At 47.3% G+C, this 26,311-nt stretch overlaps 1 protein-coding gene across 2 annotated transcripts in view; it reads right to left on the reverse strand.

Annotated features, from left to right (window-relative positions):
• The window catches only part of LOC144481903 (acid-sensing ion channel 1-like), a 1,161,333-nt gene that overhangs the window by 493,740 nt on the left and 641,282 nt on the right, over nt 1-26,311 (reverse strand). Inside the window, exon 3 of one of the 2 annotated variants that reach the window (XM_078201069.1) lies at nt 22,190-22,210. The exons of the other annotated variant lie outside the window; for it this stretch is intronic. Within the exon in view, the coding sequence (XP_078057195.1) occupies nt 22,190-22,210 (21 nt within the window). The remainder of the gene's footprint in view (nt 1-22,189; nt 22,211-26,311) is intronic. 2 annotated transcript variants of the gene reach the window in all.

The raw sequence follows: 26,311 nt of genomic DNA on the forward strand, positions 1-26,311 counted from the left end.
GGGTCCTTGGAGCTGTGAGGCAGCAGTGCTAACCACTGAGCCACCCCTAATAAAGAACGAAGAACAAAGAAAATTACAGCACAGGAACAGGCCCTTCGGCCCTCCAAGCCTGCACCGACCATGCTGCCCAACTGAACTAAAACCCCCTACCCTTCCGGGGACCATATCCCTCTATTCCCATCCTATTCATGTATTTGTCAAGACGCCCTTAAATGTCACTACCGTATCCGCTTCCACTACCTCCCCCGGCAGCGAGTTCCAGGCATCCGCCATCCTGTGTGTAAAAAACCTGCCTCGTACATCTCCTTTAAACCTTGCCCCTCGCACCTTAAACCTAATGTTCTGGGGACCCGGGTTCGAATCCCGTCATGGAAGGTGGTGGAATTTGAATTTAATAAAAAAAATCTGGAATTATGAATCTACTGATGATCATGAAACCATTGTCGGAAAAACCCATCTGGTTCACGAATGTCTTTTAGGGAATTAAATCTGCCGTCCTTACCCGGTCTGGTCTACATGTGACTCCAGAACCACAGCAATGTGGTTGACTCTCAACTGACCTCTAAAATGGCTAAGTAGGACGCTCAGTTTCAAGGGTAACTATGGATGGGCAATAAATGCTGGCCCAGCCAGCGACACCCATGAATTAATAAAAGAAAATTGCTGAGAATCTTAGCATGAAGGAGGAACTGAAGGAAATCCTTATTAGTCGAGAAATTTCAGAGATTAAAACCCGATAAATCCCCAGGGCCTGATGTTCTGCATCCCAGAGTACTCAAGGAAGTGGCACTAGAAATAGTGGATGCGTTGGTGATCATTTTCCAGCATTCTATAGACTCTGGAAGAGTTCCAATGGATTGGAGGGCAGGTAATGTAACCCCACTTTTTAAAAAAAGAGGGAGAGAGAAAATGGGGAATTATAGACCGATTAGCCTGACATCGGTGGTGGGGAAAATGCTGGAGTCAATTATTAAGGATGCAATAACTGAGCATTTGGAAAGCGGTGACAGGATTGGTCCAAGTCAGCATGAATTCACTAAAGGGGAATCGTGCTTGACAAATCTTCTGGGATTTTTTGAGGATGTGACCAGTAATGTGGACAAGGGTGAACCAGTGGATGTTGTGTATCTGGGCTTTCAAAAGGCTTTTGACAAGGTCCCTGAGGCGCGTCTGATAAATAGACAAGGCTGATGTTGCCAGGAACAGAAGGCTTTTATTTGCTAAAAAGGAACGATGTGGAACAGACAATAAACAGAACAATACTGGGCATGAGGATCTCCCGACTGAGGCCAGAGGGGGAGGGCTGCAGCCTTTATACCCTGAGGGCGGAGCCTCCAGTTAAAGGTGCAGCCGAATTAAAGGTGTCAGGGAGTGTCTCATATACGAACAGTAGTGGCAACAATATATACAGCTCAACCGTGCCGAAGGCACGACAGTGGTTTACCACAGTCCCACACAAGAGATTAGTGAGCAAAGTTAAAGGTCATGGTATTGGCCTTGGTGAGGCCACATCTTGAGTATTGTGTGCAGTTTTGGTCTCCTAGTCTGAGGAAGAACATTCTTGCTCTTGAGAGAGTCCAGCGAAGGTTCACCGGACTGATTCCCGGAATGGCAGGACTGACATGAAGAGAGACTGGATCGACTGGGCTTGTATTCACTGGAATTTAGAAGAATGAGATCGGATTTCATAGAAACATATAAAATCCTGATGGGACTGGACAGGCTCGATGCGGGGAGAATGTTCCCGGTGTTGGGGAAGTCCAGAACTAGGGGCCACAGTCTAAGAATAAGGGGTAAGCCATTCAGGACTGAGATGAGGAAGAACTTCTTCACTCAGAGAGCTGTGAACCTGTGGAATTCTCGACCACAGGAAGCTGTTGGGGCCAATTCATTAGATAGGTTCAAGAGGGAGCTGGACGTGGCCCCTGCGGCGAAAGGGATCAAGGGGATGTGGAGAGAAAGCGGGAGTGGGATACTGAAAGTGCATGATCCGCCGTGATCATATTGAATGGTGGTTCAGGCTCGAAGGGCCAAAAGGCCTCCTCCTGCACCGAGTTTCTATGTTTCTATAATCGCTGGAGAGAATGTTTTCTCAACCACATACTGGAAATTCAGGAATTCTTTGGTGTGAACCATAAGAAAATAAGAAAAGCAAGACTTGCCCTTTTCACAGCCACTCGACAGCACAAAACATTCCACAACCTGTAATAAGTCCTCGGAGGCAGAAGTCCCTTCACCAAGATCCCTCTATTTACAAGTCTGACAACAGCATACCGAGTGCTTTCAGTTAACAGCCTACACTAGGAGCGCCAGAGGAACTGACACGCCTGGTTAAATACAAAGCAAGAGGCTCCCTGATTGACCCATCAATTTGGCCCTTAATCAGGGAGTTCATAATCTAACAGGCCCACCTCAATTGCCTGATTAAAGTCATTACACAGTCAATGAACTACTTTTTGAAGTGTAGCCACTGTTGTAATGTAGGAGACGCAACAGCCAATATGCGCACAGCAAGATCCCACAAACAGCAATGTGATAATGATCAGATCATCTGTTTTAGTGATGTTGATTGAGGGGTAAATATTGGCCAGGACACGAGGGAGAACTCCCCTGTTTTAGGTTTGATCTCCATTTCATGCATCATTAGGTGTAGGCCAGAATTTTACCGCCTTGCCTGCCCGAAGCTCGCAAGATCCCGCCTGAGGGCAACGGAGAATACTGTTCTGCGAGCCTCGCCTGCCCCGAATCCGGCGCGACGGTAAAATTCCGCCAGGAGTGATTGTCGTCACTGCTTTAATGAGGGAAAGAGCGCAAAGACAATCAATTGGGGTCAATTTTAACTCACTCAGCCCACCGGCTGCCATCACCTTGGGTAGCCTGGGCACAACCCTTTTGTACCAGGTCTGGAGTGCTCTCCAACAGGGATATCTACTCCATCTGACGAAGGAGCAGCGCTCCGAAAGCTAATGGCATTTGCTACCAAATAAACCTGTTGGACTTTAACCTGGTGTTGTTAAAACTCTTACTGTGTTGGTAACTCCAACCAGCTTTCCATTGTTGGCTGGTTTGGCATGGGAGCTGGCCAATTTTCTCACCATTCCACGAGTTAGTGCGGTGCAGCAAATCACCCAGGTGGCACCTGCATCGTGCCTGCGGGCGGGTAAATGGAGCTCGAGATGATTGGATGCCATCAACAACAGGCAGGTGGATGGTGAGTTCTCCCTGACCGTTATCCACCTGAAGTTAAAACTGGCCCTCTTGAATCTTGCTGAAATGTGCCTGGGTGGTCACTTGGCAAGAAAAGGTACAGGTAGCACAGTGGTTAGCACTGCTGCCTCACAGCGCCAGGGACCCCGGTTCGATTCCCGGCTTGGGTCACTGTCTGTGTGGAGTCTGCACGTTCTCCCCCGTGTCTGCGTGGGTTTCCTCCGGGTGCTCCGGTTTCCTCCCACAATCTGAAAGTTAGGGTGCATTGACCTGAACAGGTGGCGGCGAGGGGAATTTCACAGCAAATTAATTGCAGTGTTAATGTAAGCCGATTTGTGACACTGATAAATCAACTTTTTTTCAAAATCGAACAATCCATCCCCAACCACTCTGTGGACCCCACGCCCAAACATTGGCCTCTTGCCCTTTCAGCTCGTAAAGATCGCGGGTTTGAAAGGTGCTGTCGAAGGAGCCTTGGTGAGTTGCTGCGGGGCATCTTGTAGATGGTACACACTGCTGCCACTGGGCATCAGAGGTGGAGGGGGTGAATGTTAAAGGTGGTGGATGGGGTGCCAACCAAGCGGGGCTGCTTTGTCCTGGATGGTGTTGAGCCTGGTGCGGTGAGATGAAGCAGGGCAGGAAGTGTATCCAGTCTATCCGGCCTCTCCTTATAACTCAAACTGAGTATAAAATCCAGCAGGGACCAATTGGGCAGAATGGCCTGTTTCTGTTCTATAAATCCAACGTAAAAATAAACCCATTTTTAAAGAGATTTCCTTTCACAGGTTAAATCAGACTTCATGGAATTACAACTCTTTTCTGAAACGTTAAATCACTGTCCCTCTCACCGTTGCAATTATTCAACTCTGACTATAACTAAAAAAATGAACGTAAGAAGGGAGATAACAGCTATGAAATCGATAGGCTCCTTTAATATCATTAATAAGATGAGGCACAGCACTCAAAGCTACAGAACATTGAGGAGGGGAATCTAATCTTTTATTCTTAGGAATCTGAGTCTGTAATGTGATTAGTCATGTACAAGTTTCCTTTCCAAATCCATATTTATACAATCTCAGCAAGAGTTCAAGAACCAACATGACAATGGAAATTTCTGGAGCGCACTTTTCGATTGGCGGATGTTGTAGGCGACATGTTAAAAATGAATAGCGAACTGCGAATACATCAGACAGAAGTACTTGCCCCTCGTGATGAGTGGGTGAGATTTTTATACGTGATGCCTCATTAGGGTTTTAATTAAACATTAGAACAATAGAGTCATAGAGGTTTACAACATGGAAACAGGCCCTTCGGCCCAACTTGTCCATGCCGCCCCTTTTTTTTAAACCCCGAAGCTAGTTCCAATTGCCCGCATTTGGCCCATATCCCTCTGTACCCAGCTTACCCATGTAACTGTCTAAATGCTTTTTAAAAGACAAAATTGTACCCGCCTCTACTACTGCCTCTGGCAGCTTGTTCCAGACACTCACCACCCTCTGTGTGAAAAAATTGCCCCTCTGGGCCCTTTTGTATCTCTCCCCTCTCACCTTAAACCTATGCCCTCTAGTTTTCAACTCCCCTTCCTTTGGGAAAAGATATTGACTATCTCGCTGATCTATGCCCCTCATTATTTTATAGACCTCTATAAGATCACCCCTCAGCCTCCTACGCTCCAGACAAAAAAGTCCCAGTCTATCCAGCCTCTCCTTATAACTCAAACCATCAAGTCCTGGTAGCATCCTAGTAAATCTTTTCTGCGCTCTTTCTAGTTTAATAATAGGGTGACCAGAACTGCACACAGTATTCCAAGCGTGGCCTTGCCAATGTCTTGTACAAGCCAAGTTCCGCACACATGAGGACGGCCTCAACCGGGATCTTGGGTTCATGTCATACTATCTGTAACCCCCATGACTTGCCTGGACTAGCAAAATCTCACTAACTGTCCTGTCTGGAGACAAAACACATCTCTTTAACCTGTGCTTAACCCTCTCTCCACTCACATTGTCTGTACCTTTAAGACTTGATTACCTGTAAAGACTCGCATTCCAACCATTATCTTGTAAATTGAGTTTGTGTCTATATATGCCCTGTTTGTGAACTCAACTCCCACTCACCTGAAGAAGGAGTGACACTCCGAAAGCTTGTGCCACCAAATAAACCTGTTGGACTTTAACCTGGTGTTGTGAGGCTTCTTACTGTGCTTACCCCAGTCCAACACCAGTGTCCCCACATCATTGTACAACTACAACAATAGAGGTATTGCGTGTGAACATCCACCTTAGGTTGCTCTCACAGCAGGCAATCTGGAATGCACATCTCTCATGAGGAAGTGATGCACACGGTGTTTACAAAGGGGCAATCTTTTATGGCCATTTCTGTGGTGAGGGGGCATTAGCTGACAAGGGAACAACTTTAATGAGGTGCCACGGTACCTTTCAGATCAACCCATGGACCTCATGGGAGTAAAGGGCTGTTCTTATTTTGTAGATCTGCAAACTTTTCTGACGCGCTACCATTCACTTAGTCAGATGTTGGAACAGCAGGAGGTCTTCAACCCCTTTAACCTGTTCCACCTTTCAACTAGTAGTCTCACAACACCAGGTTAAAGTCCAACAGGTTTATTTGCAATCACGAGCTTTCGGAGTGCTGCTCCTTCATCAGGTGAGTGGAGAGGCAGGTTTCACAAACACGGCATATATAGACAGAGACACAATTGTAAGATAATGGTTGGAATGTGAACCTTTTCAGGTAATCAAGTCTTTACAGGTACAGACGGTGCGAGTGGAGAGAGGGTTAATCACAGGTTAAAGAGGTGTGAATTGTCTTAAGCCAGGACAGTTAGTAGGATTTTGCAAGCTCAGGCCAAATGGTGGGGGTTACAGATAGTGTGACAGGAACCCAAGATCCCAGTTGAGGCCGTCCTCATGCGTGCGGAACTTGGCTATCAGTCTCTGCTCAGCGATTCTGTGTTGTTGCGTGTCTTGAAGCAGAAACTTGACTCACCTGATAAAAGGAGCTCCAAAAGCTCGTGATTCCAAATAAACCTGTTGGACTTTCAGCTGGTGTTGTGAGACTTCTTACCGGATATTTTTAAGGCAGAAGGAGATAGATTCTTGATAAGCAAGGGGGTGAAAGGTTCTCAGGGGTAGGCAATGTGGAGTTGAGGTTAAAATTAGAGCAGCCATGATCTTATTTAATGGCGAAGCAGGCCCAAGGGGGTCTTAATTTGCATGTTTGTGTACCCAGAAATATTTAGACATACTCAGAAATATTAATACATTTATCTTCATATTGTTTTATTGTTGCTGTCCCCACCCATGCTATCTGGAGGGTGTTTGTAATCTAATCCGCAGGCACTACTTGTTGTGAAAACCACACGCTTCTTGACCTAGAATCCAATGGATGTACTTGAATGAGAATTCCAATGTTACATATAGAATTTAGAAACAGGCCATTCGGCCCAACTGATCCATACTGGCGTGTCTGCTCCATACAAACCTCCTCCCACTCTCCTTCCCTATTCTTCCAACTTGTCCTTCTATTCTATTCTCCCTCACACACTTACCTAGCTTCTCCTTTAAGGTATCAATTCTATCCATCTCAACTGTTCCACGCAGTAGCAAGTTCCACGTTCTAGCTACTCTCTGGATGAAGATGTTCTCCTGAATTCTATGTTGTGACTGCCTTATATTTACAGACCCAGTCTTCGACGCGCTACGCCTCGGGAACCGCTTCTCCTGGGTGACCCTGGATGATCTTGGTTGCAAGCACTGGCCAGAAGTTCAGTGAACCAGTTCTGGAAGCTATCTCGAGCTTCCTCCGGGAAAAGAACATGATGATAGGCAAGTTATTCACCCCAGCAGGAGTTGACTGCAACAGCATAATGTCTCTCCCACTCAAAGCAGCTAAATACAACCGTGGCGTGATCCCCCCAAAGAGTCTATCAAACTATGTGTGGCTTCTGACAGTCAGACAGATTTTTTGCTGGAACACTTATGCCCAATTATGTGACACTTTTGACTGCACAACTGAAAAACATAGTCCTCTCCCAATTATCAAATTCTCAAGAGGCTTTTATTTGCGGATTGTGGGGTTACATAAGGCCTGCAGGACCTGGAGAACTCAGTTGGTGAAAACTGTTGCAACATTAGTTTCAATGTCACAACATTAAATTTGATATAATGGATTTAAAATTTTAATTCTTGTCATAGAGTCATAGCGGTTTACAGCATGGAAACAGGCCCTTTGGCCCAACTTGTCCATGCCGCCCAGTTTTTAACCATTAAGCAAGTCCCAATTGCCTGCATTTGGCCCATATCCTTCTATACCCATCTTACCCATTTAACTGTCTAAATGCTTTTTAAAAGACAAAATTGTACCCGACTCAACTACTGCCTCTGGCAGCTCGATCCAGACACTCACCACTCTCTGTTTGAAAAATTGCCTCTCTGGACCCTTTTGTGTCTCTCCCCTCTCACCTTCAACCTATGCCCTCTAGTTTTGGACTCCCCGACCTTTGGGAAAAGGTGTTGACTATCTGCCTTATCCAAGCCCTATGTTCTATGGGGCATGTGTGCCCCATAGGGGCATTTGTGTTCAAATCCCTCCATATCTTATCATAGAATCCCTACAGTACAATAGTTGGCCATTCTGCCTATCGAGTCTGCACCGACCACAATTCCACCCAGGCCCTATTCCCGCAACCCCATGCATATTACCCTGCTAGTCCCCCTGACGCTAATGGAGAATTTCGCCTGGCCAATCAACCTAACCCGCACGTCTTTGAGATTGTGGGAGGAAACTGGAGCACCCGGAGGAAACTCATGCAGACACGGTGAGAATGTGCAAGCTCCACACAGTGACCCGAGGCCGGAATTGAACCTGGGGCACTGGCACTGTGAGGTAGCAGTGCTAACCACCGTGCCACCGTGCCGCCCTAATCTCTGTAAACTCCTCCCTCCCGACAACCCTCCAAGAAGTCAGTACTCATTCAATTTTAGTCTCTTATGCAACCCAAGTTCTTATTGCTCCACCATTGCATTGGCTGTCCTTTTAGCTGTCAAGGCCCCAAGCTCTGGAATTCCCTCCCTAACTCTCTTCCCCTTTTGATTTGTCCTTAAGTTGCTCCCTAAAACCTATCTCTTTGACCAAGCTTTTGGCCACCTGTCATAATATCTCTGTCCTTGGCTCAATCATGCTAATGTGAAGCATATGGGGTATTACAGTAAGGGTGCCATATAAATGGGGGACTTTCATTTCCATATAGACTGGGACAATCAAATTGGAAAGAATGGTCTGGAAGATGAGTTTGTAGAATTTTTTTTGTGATAGTTTCTTGGAGCAGGATGTAGTCAAACCAATTAGGAATAAAACTATCTGAGATCTACTATTGTGTAATTAAGCAGAGTTAATTAGCAATGCCATTGTAAAAGATCCACTGGGAAATAGTGATCATAACACCACAGAATTCCATATTAGGTTTGAAAGTGACGTGTTCCAATCACAAATAAAAATGTTAAAACTTAAATAAAACTTAAATAGTCCATGCCGCCCAGTTTTTAACCACTAAGCTAGTCCCAATTGCCTGCATTTGGCCCATATCCCTCTATACCCATCTTACCCATGTAACTGTCTAAATGCTTTTTAAAAAACAAAAATTGTACCCGCCTCGACTACTACCTCTGGCAGCTTGTTCCAGACACTTTCATGAATGCATGAGGGGAAATCTGGTTAAGAGGAATTGAGTAAATAGACTCAAAGGAATGGAGACAAATGAAGAGTGGGGAAATATTTAAAGAGACAATTCAAAATGTTCAACAACACTACATTCCCCTGGAGATTAAAAACTCAGCAAGAAAGGCTCACTTAGGATCGTATTTGATTAAAAGAAGAGGCTTTAAATGTTGCAAAAGACAGTGGTAAGTCTGAGGATTGGGAGTGGTTTAGAAACAAGCAGAGGGCCAGCAAAAAGTTAATAAAAAGGAGAAAAAAATTGAATATGAGAGAAAACGAGCCAGTAATATAAGAACAGATAGTAAGAGTTTTTATAATATGGTGAGATGTGGGTGGCACAGTGGTTAGCGCTGCTGCCTCACAGCTCCAGGGACCCGGGTTCGATTCCCGGCTTGGGTCACTGTCTGTGTGGAGTCTGCATGTTCTCCCCGTGTCTGCGTGGGTTTCCTCCGGGTGCTCCGGTTTCCTCCCACGCTCTGAAAGATGTGCAGGTTAGGTGCATTGGCCATGCTAAATTGTCTCTTAGTGTCCAAAGATGTGCAGGTTAGGTGCATTGGCCATGCTAAATTGTCTCTTAGTGTCCAAAGATGTGCAGGTTAGGTGGATTGGTCATGCTAAATTGCCCCTTAGTGTCCAAGGATGTGTAGGTTAGGTAGATTGACCATGCTAAATTGCCCCTTAGTGTCCAAAGATGTGTAGGTTAGGTGGATTGACCATGCTAAATTGCCCCTTAGTGTCCAAAGATGTGCAGGTTAGGTGGATTGGCCATGCTAAATTGCCCCTTAGTGTCCAAAGATGTGTAGGTTAGGTAGATTGACCATGCTAAATTGCCCCTTAGTGTCCAAAGATGAGCAGGTTAGGTGGATTGGCCATGCTAAATTGCCCCTTAGTGTCCAAAGATGTGTAGGTTAGGTGGATTGGCCATGCTAAATTGCCCCTTAGTGTCCAAAGATGTGTAGTTTAGGTGCATTGGCCATGCTAAATTCCCCCTTAGTGTCCTGGGATGTGTAGGTTAGAGGGATTAGCAGGATAAATGTGTGGGGTTACGGGGATAGGGATTGTGGTCAGTGCAGACTCGATGGGCCGAATGGCCTCCTTCTGCACTGCAGGGATTCTATGATTCTATTCTATGATAATAAATGGTGGAGACATTGAACAAATATTTTGTGCCTGGCTTCACAGTAGCAGATACCAGTTCCGTACAGAAATAGACAGTAACCACCTCGAACGGCACGGATAGTCCGGCACGTTGCGGCAGTCGACAATCCGTGGGTTGTCCCTTCCTTGCCACACACTTCGAATGACCCTTGCACATTCAACTCCCCTTTATTTTTCCCAGCAAATTGTGGACCATTAAATGCATTACACTGGCTGTGATAATGGGAAGACTGCGCAGTATATGAAATAAGTATGCGCCCCAGAGCTTTGTAAATCTGCAGATTATCTTCTGTTTGAAAAGGCCTTGTTCTTTGATCTTATATCTCAGGAGACAATGAGCTGTCTCCATGGCGCCCTGTGGGGCACTGCAATTTGAAACAATACCACTCAGCTAGATACTTTGTGATGGAAAACTTGTTCGAGAACAAAAACCTGTTAAGGGAATTCACTATTTAAAATGTAAATGCAATTTTAAGCATTAGCATATCAATAAGAAATCATCTTTATCTTTATTTACAGGCTATATTATGGATTTGGTTAATGCTGCATTCACAAACAAGAAATTCCAAGGTCACACCATTCAGATAACTAGTGGGCATTGCAGCCTTTGAGATCTTTCGGTTTATCCGTAGCTTTGCGGGCGGGAGGGATTTGCATTTGCCAGGTTGGAAGTACGACCGCGAGTGAATGGATAATATTCACCACTGTCAACGCTGGTCTAAACTCAAGCATAATACCAGCTTTAATGCAATTCAGACGAGGGAGGCACGGTGGCACAGTGGTTAGCACTGCTGCCTCACAGCGCCGGGGACCCAGGTTCGATTCCTGGCTTGGGTCACTATCTGTGTAGAGTCTGCATGTTCTCCCCGTGTCTGCGTGGGTTTCCTCCGGGTGCTCCGGTTTCCTCCCACAATCCAAAGGTGTGCAGGTTAATTGGATTGGCCATGCTAAATTGCCCCTTAGTATCCAAAGATGCGCAGGTTAGGTGGATTGGCCATGCTAAATTGCCCCTTAGAGTCCAAAGATGTGCAGGTTAGGTGGGTTGGCCATGCTAAATTGCCCCTTAGAGTCCAAAGATGTGCGGGTTAGGTGGATTGGCCATGTTAAATTGCCCCTTAGAGTCCAAAGATGTGCGGGTTAGGTGGATTGGCCATGTTAAATTGCCCCTTAGTGTCCAAAGATGTGTAGGTTAGGTGGATTGGCCATGCTAAATTGCCCCTTAGTATCCAAAGATGCGCAGGTTAGGTGGATTGGCCATGTTAAATTGCTCCTTAGTATCCAAAGATGCGCAGGTTAGGTGGATTGGCCATGCCAAATTGCCCCTTAGAGTCCAAAGATGTGCGGGTTAGGTGGATTGGCCATGTTAAATTACCCCTTAGTGTCCAAAGATGTGTAGGTTAGGTGGATTGGCCATGCTAAATTGCCCCTTCGTATCCAAAGATTGGCAGGTTAGGTGGATTGGGCATGCTAAATTGCTCCTTAGTGTCCAAAGATGTGCAGGTTAGGTGGGTTGGCCATGCTAAATTGCCCCTTAGAGTCCAAAGATGTGCAGGTTGGGTGGGTTGGCCATGTTAAATTGCCCCTTAGTGTCTAAAGATGTGCAGGTTAGGTGCATTGGCATTGGCCGTGCTAAATTCTCCCTCAGTGTATCTGAACAGGCGCTGGAGTATGGCGACTCGGGGATTTTCACAATAACTTCATTACAGTGTTAATGTAAGCTGACTTGCGGCACTAATAAATAAACATTTCTCTTGATTGTTTAGTAACCTACAAAATTAAGCAAAGGAATGGAACTTCAAGCCCTCACCATCATTCCATTCACACATAAACGGCATTGTCAAAGAAAATTCCGGGGATGGCGGGACTGATGTATGAGGAGAGATTGACGAGGTTAGGATTGTTTTCGCTGGAGTTCAGACGAATGACGGGGGGATCTCATAGAGACTTATAAAATTCTAACCGGACTAGACAGGGTAGATGCAGGGAGGATGTTCCCGATGGTGGGGGAGTCCAGAACCAGGGGTCACAGTCTGAGGATTCGGGGTAGACCATTTAGGACGGAGGTGAGGAGACATTTCTTCACCCGGTGAGCCTGTGGAATTCATTACCACAGGAAGTAGTTGATGCCAAAACATTGAATGTATTCAAGAGGCGGCTGGATATAGCACTTGGGGCGAATGGGGTTAAAGGTTATGGGGAGAAAGCAGGATTAGGCTATTGAGTTGGATGATCAGCCATGATCGTGATGAATGGTGGAGCAGGCTCGAAGGGCCAAATGGCCTCCTCCTGCTCCTATCTTCCATGTTTCTATTTTTAAAAAGGAGCTCCATTAAGCCTCTGTGTTCACATCCATGCCTTTGGTACCTGTAGACTTGACTATTCCGGCACATTCCTGACCTCTCTCCCACATTCTACCTTCCATAAACTTGAGGTCATCAAAATCTCTGTTGCCACTGTCTGAACTCGCACCAAGTCCCCTTCCCCTATCATCCCCTGTGCTCACTGACCAACATTAACTCCTCATCAAGCAATATCATAACGTCATGATTTTAAAATTCTCATCCTTATTTTCAAATCCCTCCATTTTCTTACCTATTTCTGTAATCTCCTCAAGCCCCACAGCTACTCCTTTAATTCTTGTGAGGAATGGGTTAACAGACCTTCCGATTAAGTCCTAATTTGATGTCAATTATTCAATAGAAGTCACTGATATATAAAGGGGCCACAGGTGGCACTGGGTGTTGGTGGAGAATTGTGTGGAGTTGGTTCAAAGAAATAAAGGTAGTTTATGAAGAAGCAGAGCTCCTTTACTGAACTGCAACCGAGAGGTTCAAACAATTCTGACCTCTTGAGCATCCCCCAATTGTAATCTTTCCACCAATGAGTGTTACGCTTGCAGTTGTCCAGGCCCTCAGCTCTCTAATACCCTCTCCATCTCACCGCCTCTCTCTCTCCGCCTTTAAGATGCTCCTTCAAACCAACCTTTTAGACTAAGCCTTTGGTCACCTGACCTAACGGCCTGGTTTTTTTCCAAGTGGGGATGACTTGGGAGCCTTTTAAATACGGCGATTGGGTCCCACTTCCAGGATCCCTGACCCCATTCCCAGAGTTTTCCATGTTCAAGGATGCCTCTTCGGATTGCGGGCATGCACCTCGCTCTTCCTACCCGATCGGATCCATTGCAGGCATGGGCATGTCCTAATCAATCACAGAGCTGCCAATTAATCAATGTTTTCTTTGGGGCCCAGGTTAGTACTCTAATACATGTCTGGGCTCTCAGCCAAGAATTCATCATGACCTTTGGCTAAGAGTCCAGAAATTCATTAGCTTGTTGGAACACCTGAGCCCCAGGGAAAACATTGTTTGATTGAAAGCTCGGGCTCTCTGATCTCTGCTGTCAATTTCACAATGTTTTTGAAAAGGATAAAGCGGCTTCAAGTGCTTGCAGTTTCTACTATTGAAACTTTAAGGGCGTAAAATGATTGAAACCTTTGAGCTGAAGTAAAATCAATTTTTGGGGATGAATGGCTGTGGTTTTAAAGCTTTTTTTTTAAACACATCCTACTGTCACGATAGGTTTCATTGCTTCAATATAGTCTAAAGTGATGAATGGGCATGGGAGTGCCAGAGCTTGGCATGGGGGGCATGAGGGATCATAGTGGTTGTTTAGCAGGGCATACATTGGCATAGGGTGCATAAGTGGTCATAGATTTGATTTGATTTGATTTGATTTATTATTGTCACATGTATTGGGATACAGTGAAAAGTATTGTTTCTTGCGCATTATACAAACAAAGCATACCGTTCATAGAGAAGGAAACGAGAGAGTGCAGAATGTAGTGTTACAGTCATAGCTAGGGTGTAGAGAAAGATCAACTTAATGCAAGGTAAGTCCATTCAAAAGTCTGACAGCAGCAGGGAAGAAGCTGTTCTTGAGTCAGTTAGTACGTGACCTCAGACTTTTGTATCTTTTTCCCGACGGAAGAAGGTGGAAGAGAGAATGTCCGGGGTGCGTGGGGTCCTTAATAATGCTGGCTGCTTTGCCGAGGCAGCGGGAAGTGTAGACAGAGTCAATAGATGGGAGGCTGGTTTGCGTGATGGATTGGGCTACATTCTCGACCTTTTGTAGTTCCTTGCAGTCCTGGGCAGAGCAGGAGCCCAGACCAAGCTGTGATACAACCAGAAAGAATGCTTTCTATGGCGCATCTGTAAAAGTTGGTGAGAGCCGTAGCTGACATGCCAAATTTCCTTAGTCTACTGAGAAAGTAGAGGCATTGGTGGGGCTTTCTTAACAATAGCGTCGGCATGGGGGGGACCAGGACAGGTTGTTGGTGATCTGGACATAGGCAGTATTTGTGGGGCATACCTTGGCATAGGGGGCATGAGGGGCCTGAGGGGTTGTTTGGGGATCATAGCATGGTATGGGGGGGCATGAAGTGCCATAGAAGGTGGGAGATGGCAGCAGGAGCTGGCATGGAGGGGGCATATGGAGTGTGTGGGGGTGAGGGGTGTGAGGCATGAGGGCCTGTTGTTATTTTAATTGGGATGTACAGCACCAAGACGGACATTTTAAACAGCCCACCTGCACACCTGATCTCCAAACCTTTTCCTGGATTGGCTGGCCCAACTGCGGCCTACATCACCATCCCCCCGCCCAATCCCAGTCCCCCTGCCCCACAATGAAACTCCCGTCCTTGCAGATGCCTTCTTTCGAGGAGGTTGGGCGGAGCTGGAAATTTTCCCAATTCCTGCTGCCCGCTTTGAGGATGGAAGCCCAGGCCAACCTTTCCTTATTTGGTCCATTGTCATATTCTGTGAAGTATCTTTTGGGAGATTTATAATGTGAAGGGTACCATGTAGATATAAGTTGTTATTGTTAGTCAACACAACCTTTTCTCTGGGCACAATTGATTGGCAATGGAGCATAGGGAGTGAATGGCACCATCTCAGTGCCGAGCCTAGTTAAATAGGCCTAGGGTCTGGCCTGAGATTGTTTTGTTTCTGGGAGAGAGAAGGCACGGTGGCACAGTGGTTAGCACTGCTGCCTCACAGCGCCGGGGACCCGGGTTCGATTCCCGGCTTGGGTCACTGTCTGTACGGAGTCTGCATGTTCTCCCCGTGTCTGCGTGGGTTTCCTCCGGTTTCCTCCCACACTCCAAAGATGTGTGGATTGGCTGTGCTACATTGCCCCTTAGTGTCAGGGGGACTAGCTAGGGTGAATGCATGGGGTTATGGGGATAGGACCTGGGTGGGATTGTGGTCGGTGCAGACTCGATGGGCCGAATGGCCTCCTTCTGCACTGTAGGGATTGTATGATTGTATAAATTAGCCCGGTGTACCTGGCTGCCCTTTCCAGTCCCATGTGTGTGTTAACATGCATCCAAAATGAAAACACTTCCCTTCCAGGAGAACATAGCTCCAGTTCACAGCGACTACTGAATAAAGAAGAGAAAATATAGATTCAGTCGGAAGACAACCTGTTTTATGTGATGTCCTTCCTGAAATATGCCCTCGGTTTTTTTCTTTATTTCTCCTTGTTCATAGAAGAACCATAGAATCCCTACAGTGCAGAAGGAGGCCATTCAGCCCATCGAGTCTGCACTGGCAATCTCGCCCGGGCCCTATTCCCATAACCCCACATATTTACCCTGCTAACCCCCTGATACGAAGGGGCAATTTAGCACGGCCAATCCGCCTAACCCGCACATCTTTGGACTGTGGGAGGAAACCGGAGCACCCGGAGGAAACCCACGCAGACACGGGGAGAATGTGCAGACTCCACACAGACAGTGACCCAAGCCGGGAATTGAACCCAGGTCCCTGGCGCTGTGAGGCAGCAGTGCTAACCACTGTGCCACCGTGTCGCCCCATCCTTGTTCCAGCTTCCTGTATAATTCAAAATACTGCTCCAGATTTGCCTTATCTAAATCTGTCTTGTTTCAATTGGGTCCACGCACAATCCTGAGAAGCCCCATTTTCTTCCGTTTATTTTTCATTTGTCCCCAGGCTTTGGGGCTCCACCCTATAGCTGGAATGTCTCATAGAGTCATAGAGGTTTACAGCATGGAAACAGGCCCTCCGGCCCAACTTGTCCATGCCGCCCCTTTTTTTTAAACCCCTAAGCTAGTCCCAATTGCCTGCATTTGGCCCATATCTCTCTATACCCATCTTACCCATGTAACTGTCTAAATGCATTTTAAAAGACAAAATTGTACCCGCCTCTACTACTACCTCTGGCAGCTTGTTCCACACACTCACCACCCTCTGTGTGAAAAAATTGCCCCCTGGACCCTTTTGTATCACTCCCCTCTCACCTTAAACCTATACCCTCTAGTTTTAGACTCCCCTACCTTTGGGAAAAGATATTGACTATCTCGCTGATCTGTGCCCCTCATTATTTTATAGACCTCTATAAGATCACCCCTCAGCCTCCTAAGCCTCATGTGTTGGTCAACAAAGCTGAACATGGTAGCTGAGGTGTGGACTGAGCCAGCAACGTCATTCAGCATCACTTGGTTCATTGCCGTTTCACAGGGTCAAATCTACCACCAGTGCCAGATTCCTAACCCACCAACATGGAGCAAGATTTCTACCACCATAACGTTTGCCCGAAAGGGCTTAGTGTCAGGGGGATTGGCAGGGTAAATGTGAGTTATGGGAATGGGGCCTGGGTGGGATTGTGGTCGGTACAGACTCGATGGGCTGAATGGCCTCCTTCTGTACTGAAGGGATGAAAAAAAACATCTGATTGTTACTCTATTTTGCTAAGTGCATGTTTTTGTGGTACTCCACACAGACAGACTGGAGCCTAATGTGGGACCACTGTCGCCTGCACACCACAGCACTTCTACCATTAGTAAAATGGAACAGCAAACTTATGAAAGTAATATGACTGACATCAGGTAAAAATATTAAAACATCACTTCTGAAAATTTAACGGATAACTTAGGTTCATTTTTCACTCCCCAAAACCTTTTATTCTGTGGGATTATTTGCAGTACATGCATTCTATACAGATAATTTTATTTCTTTTTCTTGTCAATAAAGACATGGGCCGGAGCCCCAGAGCCGCAGAAATGCATTTGACTCTTAAATGCCCCCCAGGGATGGGCAATAAATGCTGGCCCAGCCAGTGATACCCACATCTCATGAACGAATCAGAAAAACAATCCAGGCACCATTTTAAAAAGACGTCTGGACATCATTGAACCGTTGAAAAAAGAACATGGACTTCCTCGAAGACACTGAACTGGAAGGCTCACCTTCCAGTGGCACGGTGGCACAGTGGTTGGCACTGCTGCTTCACTGCGCCAGGGATCCGGGTTCGATTCCCGGCTTGGGTCACTGTCTGTGTGGAATTTGCACATTCTCCCCGCATCTGCGTGGCTTTCCTCCGGGTGCTCCGGTTTCCTCCCACACTCTGAAAGACGTGCTGTTTAGGGTGCATTGACGCGAACAGGACTGTGGCGACTGGGGGAATTTCACAGTAACTTCATTGCAGAGTTGATGTAAGCCTTACTTGTGACTAATAATTAAATTTTAACTTCAACTTTACTTTTGATGCTCCTTCCCACCCACTGGCACGTGTTCCAGGGTCCACAGTTACTTCAAGTCTCCATCCTGAACGCTGGAGGCAGCCACAGGCCTTCTTCAGGTAAGTCCCGCCATGTTGACGCCATGTTGGTTCAAACATGTTTTGGACAAACATGATTTCTCACTGGTGATGCGGACGATCAAGGATGGGCAGTGGGGGGGGGGGGGTTGCGGTTGGGAGGGCATCCATTCGGGCCTTCATCAGCACCCCATTTGCAATTCAAATCAGTCTCATGCTAACCTCTGGCAGGAATTGTGACCTGCCATAGCAGCTGGGTGTGCAAGATCCCACTGTCATTTTACACCGACATGAAACCAGTTTGTGGACCCCTGACTATATTCTCACCCCCTCCCCCCAACCCTCACCCCAATCCCCCACCCATCATTAAACACACCATCATAGAAATCATAGAAACCCTACAGTGCAGAAGGAGGCCATTCGGCCCATCGAGTCTGCACCGACCACAATCCCACCCAGGCCCCACCCCCACATATTTTACCCACTAATCCCTCTAACCTATGCATCCCAGGACTCTAAGGAGCAATTTTTTAACCTGGCCAATCAACCTAACCCGCACATCCTTGGACTGTGGGAGGAAACCGGAGCACCCGGAGGAAACCCACGCAGACACGAGGAGAATGTGCAAACTCCACACAGACATGGAGGCATGGGAAATTTCCACCCATGGTCTTAGCCTAGATCTTTCCAGAACTTTCTGTGTGGGGTCAGTTGCTTAACATACATCAGAGAACCAACTAAATATAATCAAACACAGATCAGTCAAATCATTGAACTCTACAGACTTGGATTCGCACAGGGAGAAATGGAAGTCCATTTAATCAAACTCCTCTGCTGACTATCAAATTAGTATCGTGGAATCTTTGATGTTCAAGTGAGGGCAGGCGGAGCCTTGGTTTGACATCTGATTGGAAAGATGGTGAGCGGGATTTTATGGCCTCGCTCGGGCGAGATCATAAAATCCCGCCCGATCCCAACGGACATTTCCGTTCTGGGAACCGATTCTGGGGCAGATGAGGTGGTAGGTTTTCGGCCTGTGTCTCTGACAACACGGTGCTCCACCAATACTGCACTGGAGCGTCAAGTAAAGTTTATTAGATAGTCACAAGTAGGCTTACATTAACACTGCAATGGAGTTACTGTGAAATTCCCGTAGTCGCCACACTCCGGCGCCTGTTCGGGTCAATGTACCTAACCAGCACGTCTTTCAGACTGTGGAAGGAAACCGGAGCACCCGGAGGAAACCCACGCAGACACAGGGAGAACATGCAAACTCCACACAGACAGTGACCCAAGCCGGGAATCGAACCCGGGTCCCTGGCGCTGAGAAGCAGCAGTGCTAACCACTGTGCTACCGTTCCGCCATGCTAATTACTTATTAGTCACAAGTAGGCTTAAGTTCACACTGCAATGAAGTTACTGTGAAAATCCCCGAGTCGCCACACTCCTGTTCAGGTACACTGAGGGAGAATTTAGCACGGCCAATGCACCTAACCAGCACGTTTTTGGACTGTGGGAGGAAACTGGAGCACCCGGAGGAAACCCACGCAGACACGGGGGGAAAGTGCAAACGCCACACAGACAGTGACCCAAGTTGGGAATTGAACCCGGGTCCCTGGCGCTGTGAGGCAGCAGTGCTAACCACTGTGCTACCGTGCTGTGAGATTTCATGCTCAACTCTCGGGATGAGGCTTGAATACGCAACTTTCTAACTTAGAGACAAGAGTGTTATCTGATGATAGCCAGAACCAACACCTTGTGTACCCTGAAGATGGGAAAGACATCATAGAAACACAAGTTTGCTTTTCCTTCTGTCACAAGACATTGAACAGTTGGGTCACTATTTGACCATGCCCGCCTCTCGCCCAGTAATACTGCAACTCAAGATAGATTTGTGCTTGCAAAATAATTAATAGTGTAGCTCAGATTCTGGAATTTGCAATCTCATTTTAAAGAATATTACCCGGCAAGTCTTAATTTATTAAAAAGCAAGTGTTGTTGCAGTCAGCAAACTGGAAACTTGGTGTCAAATACTGGATTAACATCTCATGGATCGATCAGTCAGGATAAATTACAGTAATTTCAAATTCCTGTCTGCTATTCCTGGCACACAGATGTGCATCTCGTTCTTGTGTGTGACTTTGCAAGGGTTAATGGTTGAGCTAAAGGCAACACCCACAGGAATGTGCTGCAAACACATTAGCCAGTGCGCTAAAAATAACGTAGCGGGAGATTTCATGACCCTCCCACCAGCCCAGGCTATCAACCAATTATACTTATTGGGATGCAATAGTGACACAAGGGCGGCACAGTAGCACAGTGGTTAGCACTGCTGCCTCACAGCGCCAGGGACCTGGGGTTCGATTCCCGGCTTGGGTCACTGTCTGTGCGAAGTCTGCACGTTCTCCCCGTGTCTGCATGGGTTTCCTCTGAGTGCTCCCGTTTCCTCCCACAGTCCAATGATGTGCAGGTTAGGTGGATTGGCCATGCTAAATTGCCCCTAAGTGTCAGGGGATGTGTAAATTAGAGGGATTAGCAGGGTGAATATGTGGAGTTACGGGGACAGGGCCTGGGTGGGACTGTAGCTTGTGCAGATGCGATGGGCTGAATGGCCTGCTTCTCCACTGTCAGGCTTCTATGATTCTATAATAAGAGACTGCCAGCGAACCCCTTTAAAATTCCAACAACCCACAGTGAAATATAAATGTGCCTGGAACTTGGAATAACGTTCATGGCAACATCGCTAGTCACTACTGTAAATGAAACAAGTGGAATGTCTCAGTTTGCTATGGGCTCCTGCTCTGCCCAAGACTGCAAGGAACTACAAAGGGTCGTACATGTAGCCCAATACATCACGCAAACCAGCCTCCCATCCATTGACTCTGTCTACACTTCCCGCTGCCTCGGAAAAGCAGCCAGCATAATCAAGGACCCCACGCACCCCGGTCATTCTCTCTTCCACCTTCTTCCATCGGGAAAAGATACAAAAGTCTGAGGTCACGTACCAACCGACTCAAGAACAGCTTCTTCCCTGCTGCTGTCAGACTTTTGAATGGACCTACCTCGCATTAAGTTGATCTTTCTCTGCACCCTAGCTATGACTGTAACACTACATTCTGCACCCTCTCCTTTCCTTCTCTATGAACGGTATGCTTTGTCTGTATCGCGCGCAAGAAACAATACTTTTCACTGTTTCCCAATACATGTGACAATAATAAATCAAATCAAATATTAAGTTGATCTTTCTCTACACCCTAGCTATGACTGTAACACTACATTCTGCACCCTCTCCTTTCCTTCTCTATGAATGGTATGCTTTGTCTCTAGCGCGCAAGAAACAATACTTTTGATAATAAATCAAATCAAATCAAATGATTGAACCCTGTTTTTTAACTGCCAGTTTTCTGCCGTGCCATTAGAAGCCTCCGGAAGCTCCTCCTGTAAGACCTTCATTAAACCCACCCACCTCTTTCTGCTCAGCCCTGCTAAAATCTTCTTTGAGTCGGCATCCGTAGCTGCTCTCTGCTAAAATCTTCTTTGAGTCGGCATCCGTAGCTGCTCTCTCTGAAGCACTTTGGGACATTTCTCTGTGTTCGTGGTGCCATCTGAACAGCAAGTTGCTGTTGCATTAGATTTGAGGGAAAGCGATTATCGCCAGTGTTATCCCTTCATAGCGAGAGAAATTCAATTGCATTTTGTGCGTGCCCTGAACTTGAAAATGAGCTTAGACATTGAGGAAGATCGGAATACAAGATAAGCATTTTGAATGCCAGTCAGAGAAATTGGTCAATAACAGGATTTGCACAGCAAAACTGCCCATTATTCAGAGTATCCAATTAGTTTGCATTGCTAATTGCCCTGTGGCATATCGAGGCATTCTCCTCCCAGCCAATGTAATCCTGTTGTCACTCCACCCTCCCAAAAAGCCATGGAGAAGCAGATTGAAGCCAGTGCAATACAAAGGTGGTTGCGCAGCGGGTATCTTTTTGATGTGTGTACCGTGCCACACCATATGCTGGCATGTGGGTACTATACACCGGCTAGCCTACGCTGGCACACAGGTAACATCTGCTGGCACCTGGGTACCACACACACTGGCACACAAGCGCCATGCACTGGCACCCAGGTACCCACATCATGACCTGGGTACCACACACACTGGCACACAAGCGCCATGCACTGGCACCCAGGTACCCACATCATGACCTGGGTACCACACAGACTGGCACACAAGTGCAATGCACTGGCACCCAGGTACCACACAGGCACCATAAGCTGTCACCTGGGGTACCACAGTAAGACGTTTAACAACACCAGGTCAAAGTCCAACAGGTTTATTTGGTAGCAAAAGCCACACAAGCTTTCAGAGCTCCAAGCCCCTTCTTCAGGTGAGCCAGGTGAGACTCACCTGAAGAAGGGGCTTGCAGCTCCGAAAGCTTGTGTGGCTTTTGCTACCAAATAAACCTGTTGGACTTTGACCTGGTGTTGTTAAACGTCTTACTGTGTTTACCCCAGTCCAACGCCGGCATCTCCACATCATGACCTGGGTACCACACAGACTGGCACACAAGTGCCATGCACTGGCACCCAGGTACCACACGGGCACCATAAGCTGGCACCTGGGTGCCACACACAAGCATCATGCACTGGCACCCAGGTACCACACAGCCACATAAGCTGGCACCTGGGTACCGCACACACTGGCACCCAGGTACCACATGAGCACACGGGCACCATAAGCTGGCATCTGGGTACCACACACAAGCGCCATGCACTGACACCCAGGTACCACACAGCCACTATAAACTGGCACCTGGGTACAGCACACACTGGCACCCAGGTACCACACGAGCACACGGGCACCATAAGCTGGCAGTGGATACCATACATTGGCACACGAGCCCACAGGTGCTGCGTTGCTCCGCTGTGACTCGACAGGGGGACATACATCATACAGGATAATGAATGTGCCTGTTACCAAAACCACACAGTTCCCCTGTTGATGGTTTAAAACTAAAGGGTCAATCTGTTTAAAGTGAGTGGGTTTGGGCCTTTTGTTAATATAGTGGGCAAAGAGATACCATTCAAACGCATGAAAGCATTCATCACCAACATTATCACATTGGCTCGATTTTGAAATGGAACAGCTGCACGGTGTCATGGAGCTGCCTGAAAGAATTATCTCCCACTGCAAATGTTACAGGGGAAGGGTCACGGAAGCTTGTTCCATCGGATCCCAGTGATCTGCTTTATTCATTGAACACCAGCCACTGCTGAAAACCGGGATGGAGATTCAGGTTTCTGTCTGAACTGTTTCGCCGTCTTGCTTTATCCTGGGACCTGAAGACAAGACTTGCCCCCGCCAGCCTCCTCTCTGGTCTCGCTTTGGGATATCTGTCTTCGAAAGCTGTGTTTAGCCAGCTTGTCAATGCTATGCTAAAGCTGCACTGTGGAGCAGTGACTGAGTGAGACCACGCAGGGCAGATGGTGGGACGTCACTGACACGACTGCTGAAACACTTTGCCATCCGTGCAAGAGTGCCTTCTTCAGTGAGGTCAAAATGCCTCCTTGACATTGTTCGACTCAGCTCCTAAGCATTATTTTCTCCAATTTCTCATCCCGACACGCAGGTTTTCCACAATCCCACCTCAGTATCCTCCTCCCGCTCCGTTCTGTAATGCAGCCATGACACGGTGGCACAGTGGTTAGCACTGCTGCCTCACAGTGCCAGGGACCCGGGTTCGATTCCCAGCTTGGGTCTGTGTGGAGACTGCACGTTCTCCCCATGTCTGCATGGGTTTCCTCCGGGTGCTCCGGTTTCCTCCCACACTCCAAAGATGTGCGGGTTAGGTGGATTGGCCATGCTAAATTGTCCCTTAGTGTCCAAAGATGTGCGGGTTAGGTGGATTGGCCATGCTAAATTGTCCCTTAGTGTCCAAAGATGTGCGGGTTAGGTGGATTGGCCATGCTAAATTGTCCCTTAGTGTCCAAAGATGTGCAGGTTAGGTGGATTGGCCATGCTAACTTGTCCCTTAGTGTCCAAAGATCTGCAGGTTAGGTGGATTGGCCATGCTAAATTGTCCCTTAGTGTCCAAAGATGTGCAGGTTAGGTGGATTGGCCATGCTAAATTGTCCCTTAGTGTCCAAAGATCTGCAGGTTAGGTGGATTGGCCATGCTAAACTGTCCCTTAGTGTCCAAAGATCTGCAGGTTAGGTGGATTGGCCATGCTAAATTGTCCCTTAGTGTCCAAAGATGTGCAGGTTAGGTGGATTGGCCATGCTAAATTGTCCCTTAGTGTCCAAAGATGTGCAGGTTCGGTGGATTGGCCATGCTAAATTGTCCCTTAGTGTCCAAAGATGTGTAGGTTAGGTGCATTGGCCATGCTAAATTGTCCCTTAGTGTCCAAAGATGTGTAGGTTAGGTGGATTGGCCATGCTAAATTGTCCCTTAGTGTCCAAAGATCTGCAGGTTAGGGGGATTGGCCATGCTAAATTGTCCCTTAGTGTCCAAAGATCTGCAGGTTAGGGGGATTGGCCATGCTAAATTCTCCCTCAGTACCCGGACAGGAGTGTGGCGACTGGGGGATTTTCACAGTAACTTCATTGCAGTGTTAATGTAAGCCTTACTTGTGATACTAATCAACTTCTTAAAAAACTTGTTCACCCACTCTTCGCCTGTGCTCCGAAACTCCATAGCCACAGTGCCACCCATTGGCAAGGACCACCTGAATTCCAGCTGCGTCTTTACCCATGGTTTCCACCCTCATCGCCTTTGCCCAAAGACAGGAATGTCCAACCTGCAGCCCCTGACACTTGACCCTTGAACCCCAGGCAACTCAATTCTGTCTGTGGTTATATTTCTTATAGTTATTTACTTGATTGTCCTTTTCATATTTCCTCTGGATCATCATTCTCCCAGCGGGTGTGAGCGGAATATTCAACTGCAGGCCCTCACTTGGCCAACTTTCTCCAGACCAGACGGGGGTCATAGAATCATAGAATCATACAGTGCAGAAGGAGGCCATTCGGCCCATCAAGTCTGCACCGACCACAATCCCACCCAGCTCTATTCCCGTAACCCTACACATTTACTCAACTAACAAAGTATAGAAACACAGAGGGACCTAGGTGTGCAAGTCCACAAATCCTTGAAGGTGGCAACACAGGTGGAGAAGGTGGTGAAGAAGGCATATGGTATGCTTGCCTTTATAGGACGGGGTATAGAGTATAAAAGCTGGAGTCTGATGATGCAGCTGTATAGAACGCTGGTTAGGCCACATTTGGAGTACTGCGTCCAGTTCTGGTCGCCGCACTACCAGAAGGACGTGGAGGCATTGGAGAGAGTGCAGAGAAGGTTTACCAGGATGTTGCCTGGTATGGAGGGTCTTAGCTATGAGGAGAGATTGGGTAGACTGGGGTTGTTCTCCTTGGAAAGACGGAGAATGAGGGGAGATCTAATAGAGGTATACAAGATTATGAAGGGTATAGATAGGGTGAACAGTGGGAAGCTTTTTCCCAGGTCGGAGGTGACGATCACGAGGGGTCACGGGCTCAAGCTGAGAGGGGCGAAGTATAACTCAGACATCAGAGGGACGTTTTTTACACAGAGGGTGGTGGGGGCCTGGAATGCGCTGCCAAGTAGGGTGGTGGAGGCAGGCACGCTGACATCGTTTAAGACTTACCTGGATAGTCACATGAGCAGCCTGGGAATGGAGGGATACAAACGATTGGTCTAGTTGGACCAAGGAGCGGCACAGGCTTGGAGGGCCGAAGGGCCTGTTTCCTGTGCTGTACTGTTCTTTGTTCGTTGTTCTTTAATCCCTCTAACCTACACATCCCAGGTCACTAAGGGGCAATTTAGCATGGCCAATCCACCTAACCTGAACATCTTTGGACACTAAGGGACAATTTACCATGGCCAATCCACCTAATCTACACATTTTTGGACACTAAGGGGCAATTTAGCATGGCCAATCCACCTAACCTACACATCTTTGGACTGTGGGAGGAAACCGGAGCACCCGGAGGAAACCCACGCAGAGAGTTACAAGTTCTCAGTTCCAGCTTCAGCCTTGTAAATCTGGTTTGCGGATTTGGAGATAGATAGGGCAGGAAAGCGGAGTTGATCAGCCTTGATCTCATTTGAAGAGCAGAGCAGCCTCGAGGTGCCGAATGGCCTATTCCTGCTCCTGCTTCAGTTCTGAACCAGTGTTTCAATATCCTTTCGAACAATCTGCAGGCTGGCGCTGTGCACAGCATTCTGAGCTGCTGTACACATTTCACACTGGGCTGATGAAACTAAGTAGCACATAGGAATCCTGATTAACTGTGAGAAAGGGTTTGTGGCTCACAGTGACAATCTTTGAGTTCTCCCATTAACAGCAGGTCAGAGCTTTCACGGCTCAGTGCTGAGGAAGGATCAGGTGGAGCAAAGCTAGATCTCAGTGCGTGCAGCTCGTCAGGTGGCAGATTCAGACTTAGTGTAGCCTCCACTGACACTGAGTTCCTGGTACTGTAGCTCTCCAGCGCACTGGGCTAAATATCAGAGAGCTACTCGATTGGGAGCCCTCTGTTGCTGCAAAGCAGTAGCTTAGCTTCCCA

Source organism: Mustelus asterias, chromosome X, assembly GCF_964213995.1.
Source record: "Mustelus asterias chromosome X, sMusAst1.hap1.1, whole genome shotgun sequence".
In the NCBI taxonomy this organism is placed as follows: Eukaryota; Metazoa; Chordata; class Chondrichthyes; order Carcharhiniformes; family Triakidae; genus Mustelus; species Mustelus asterias.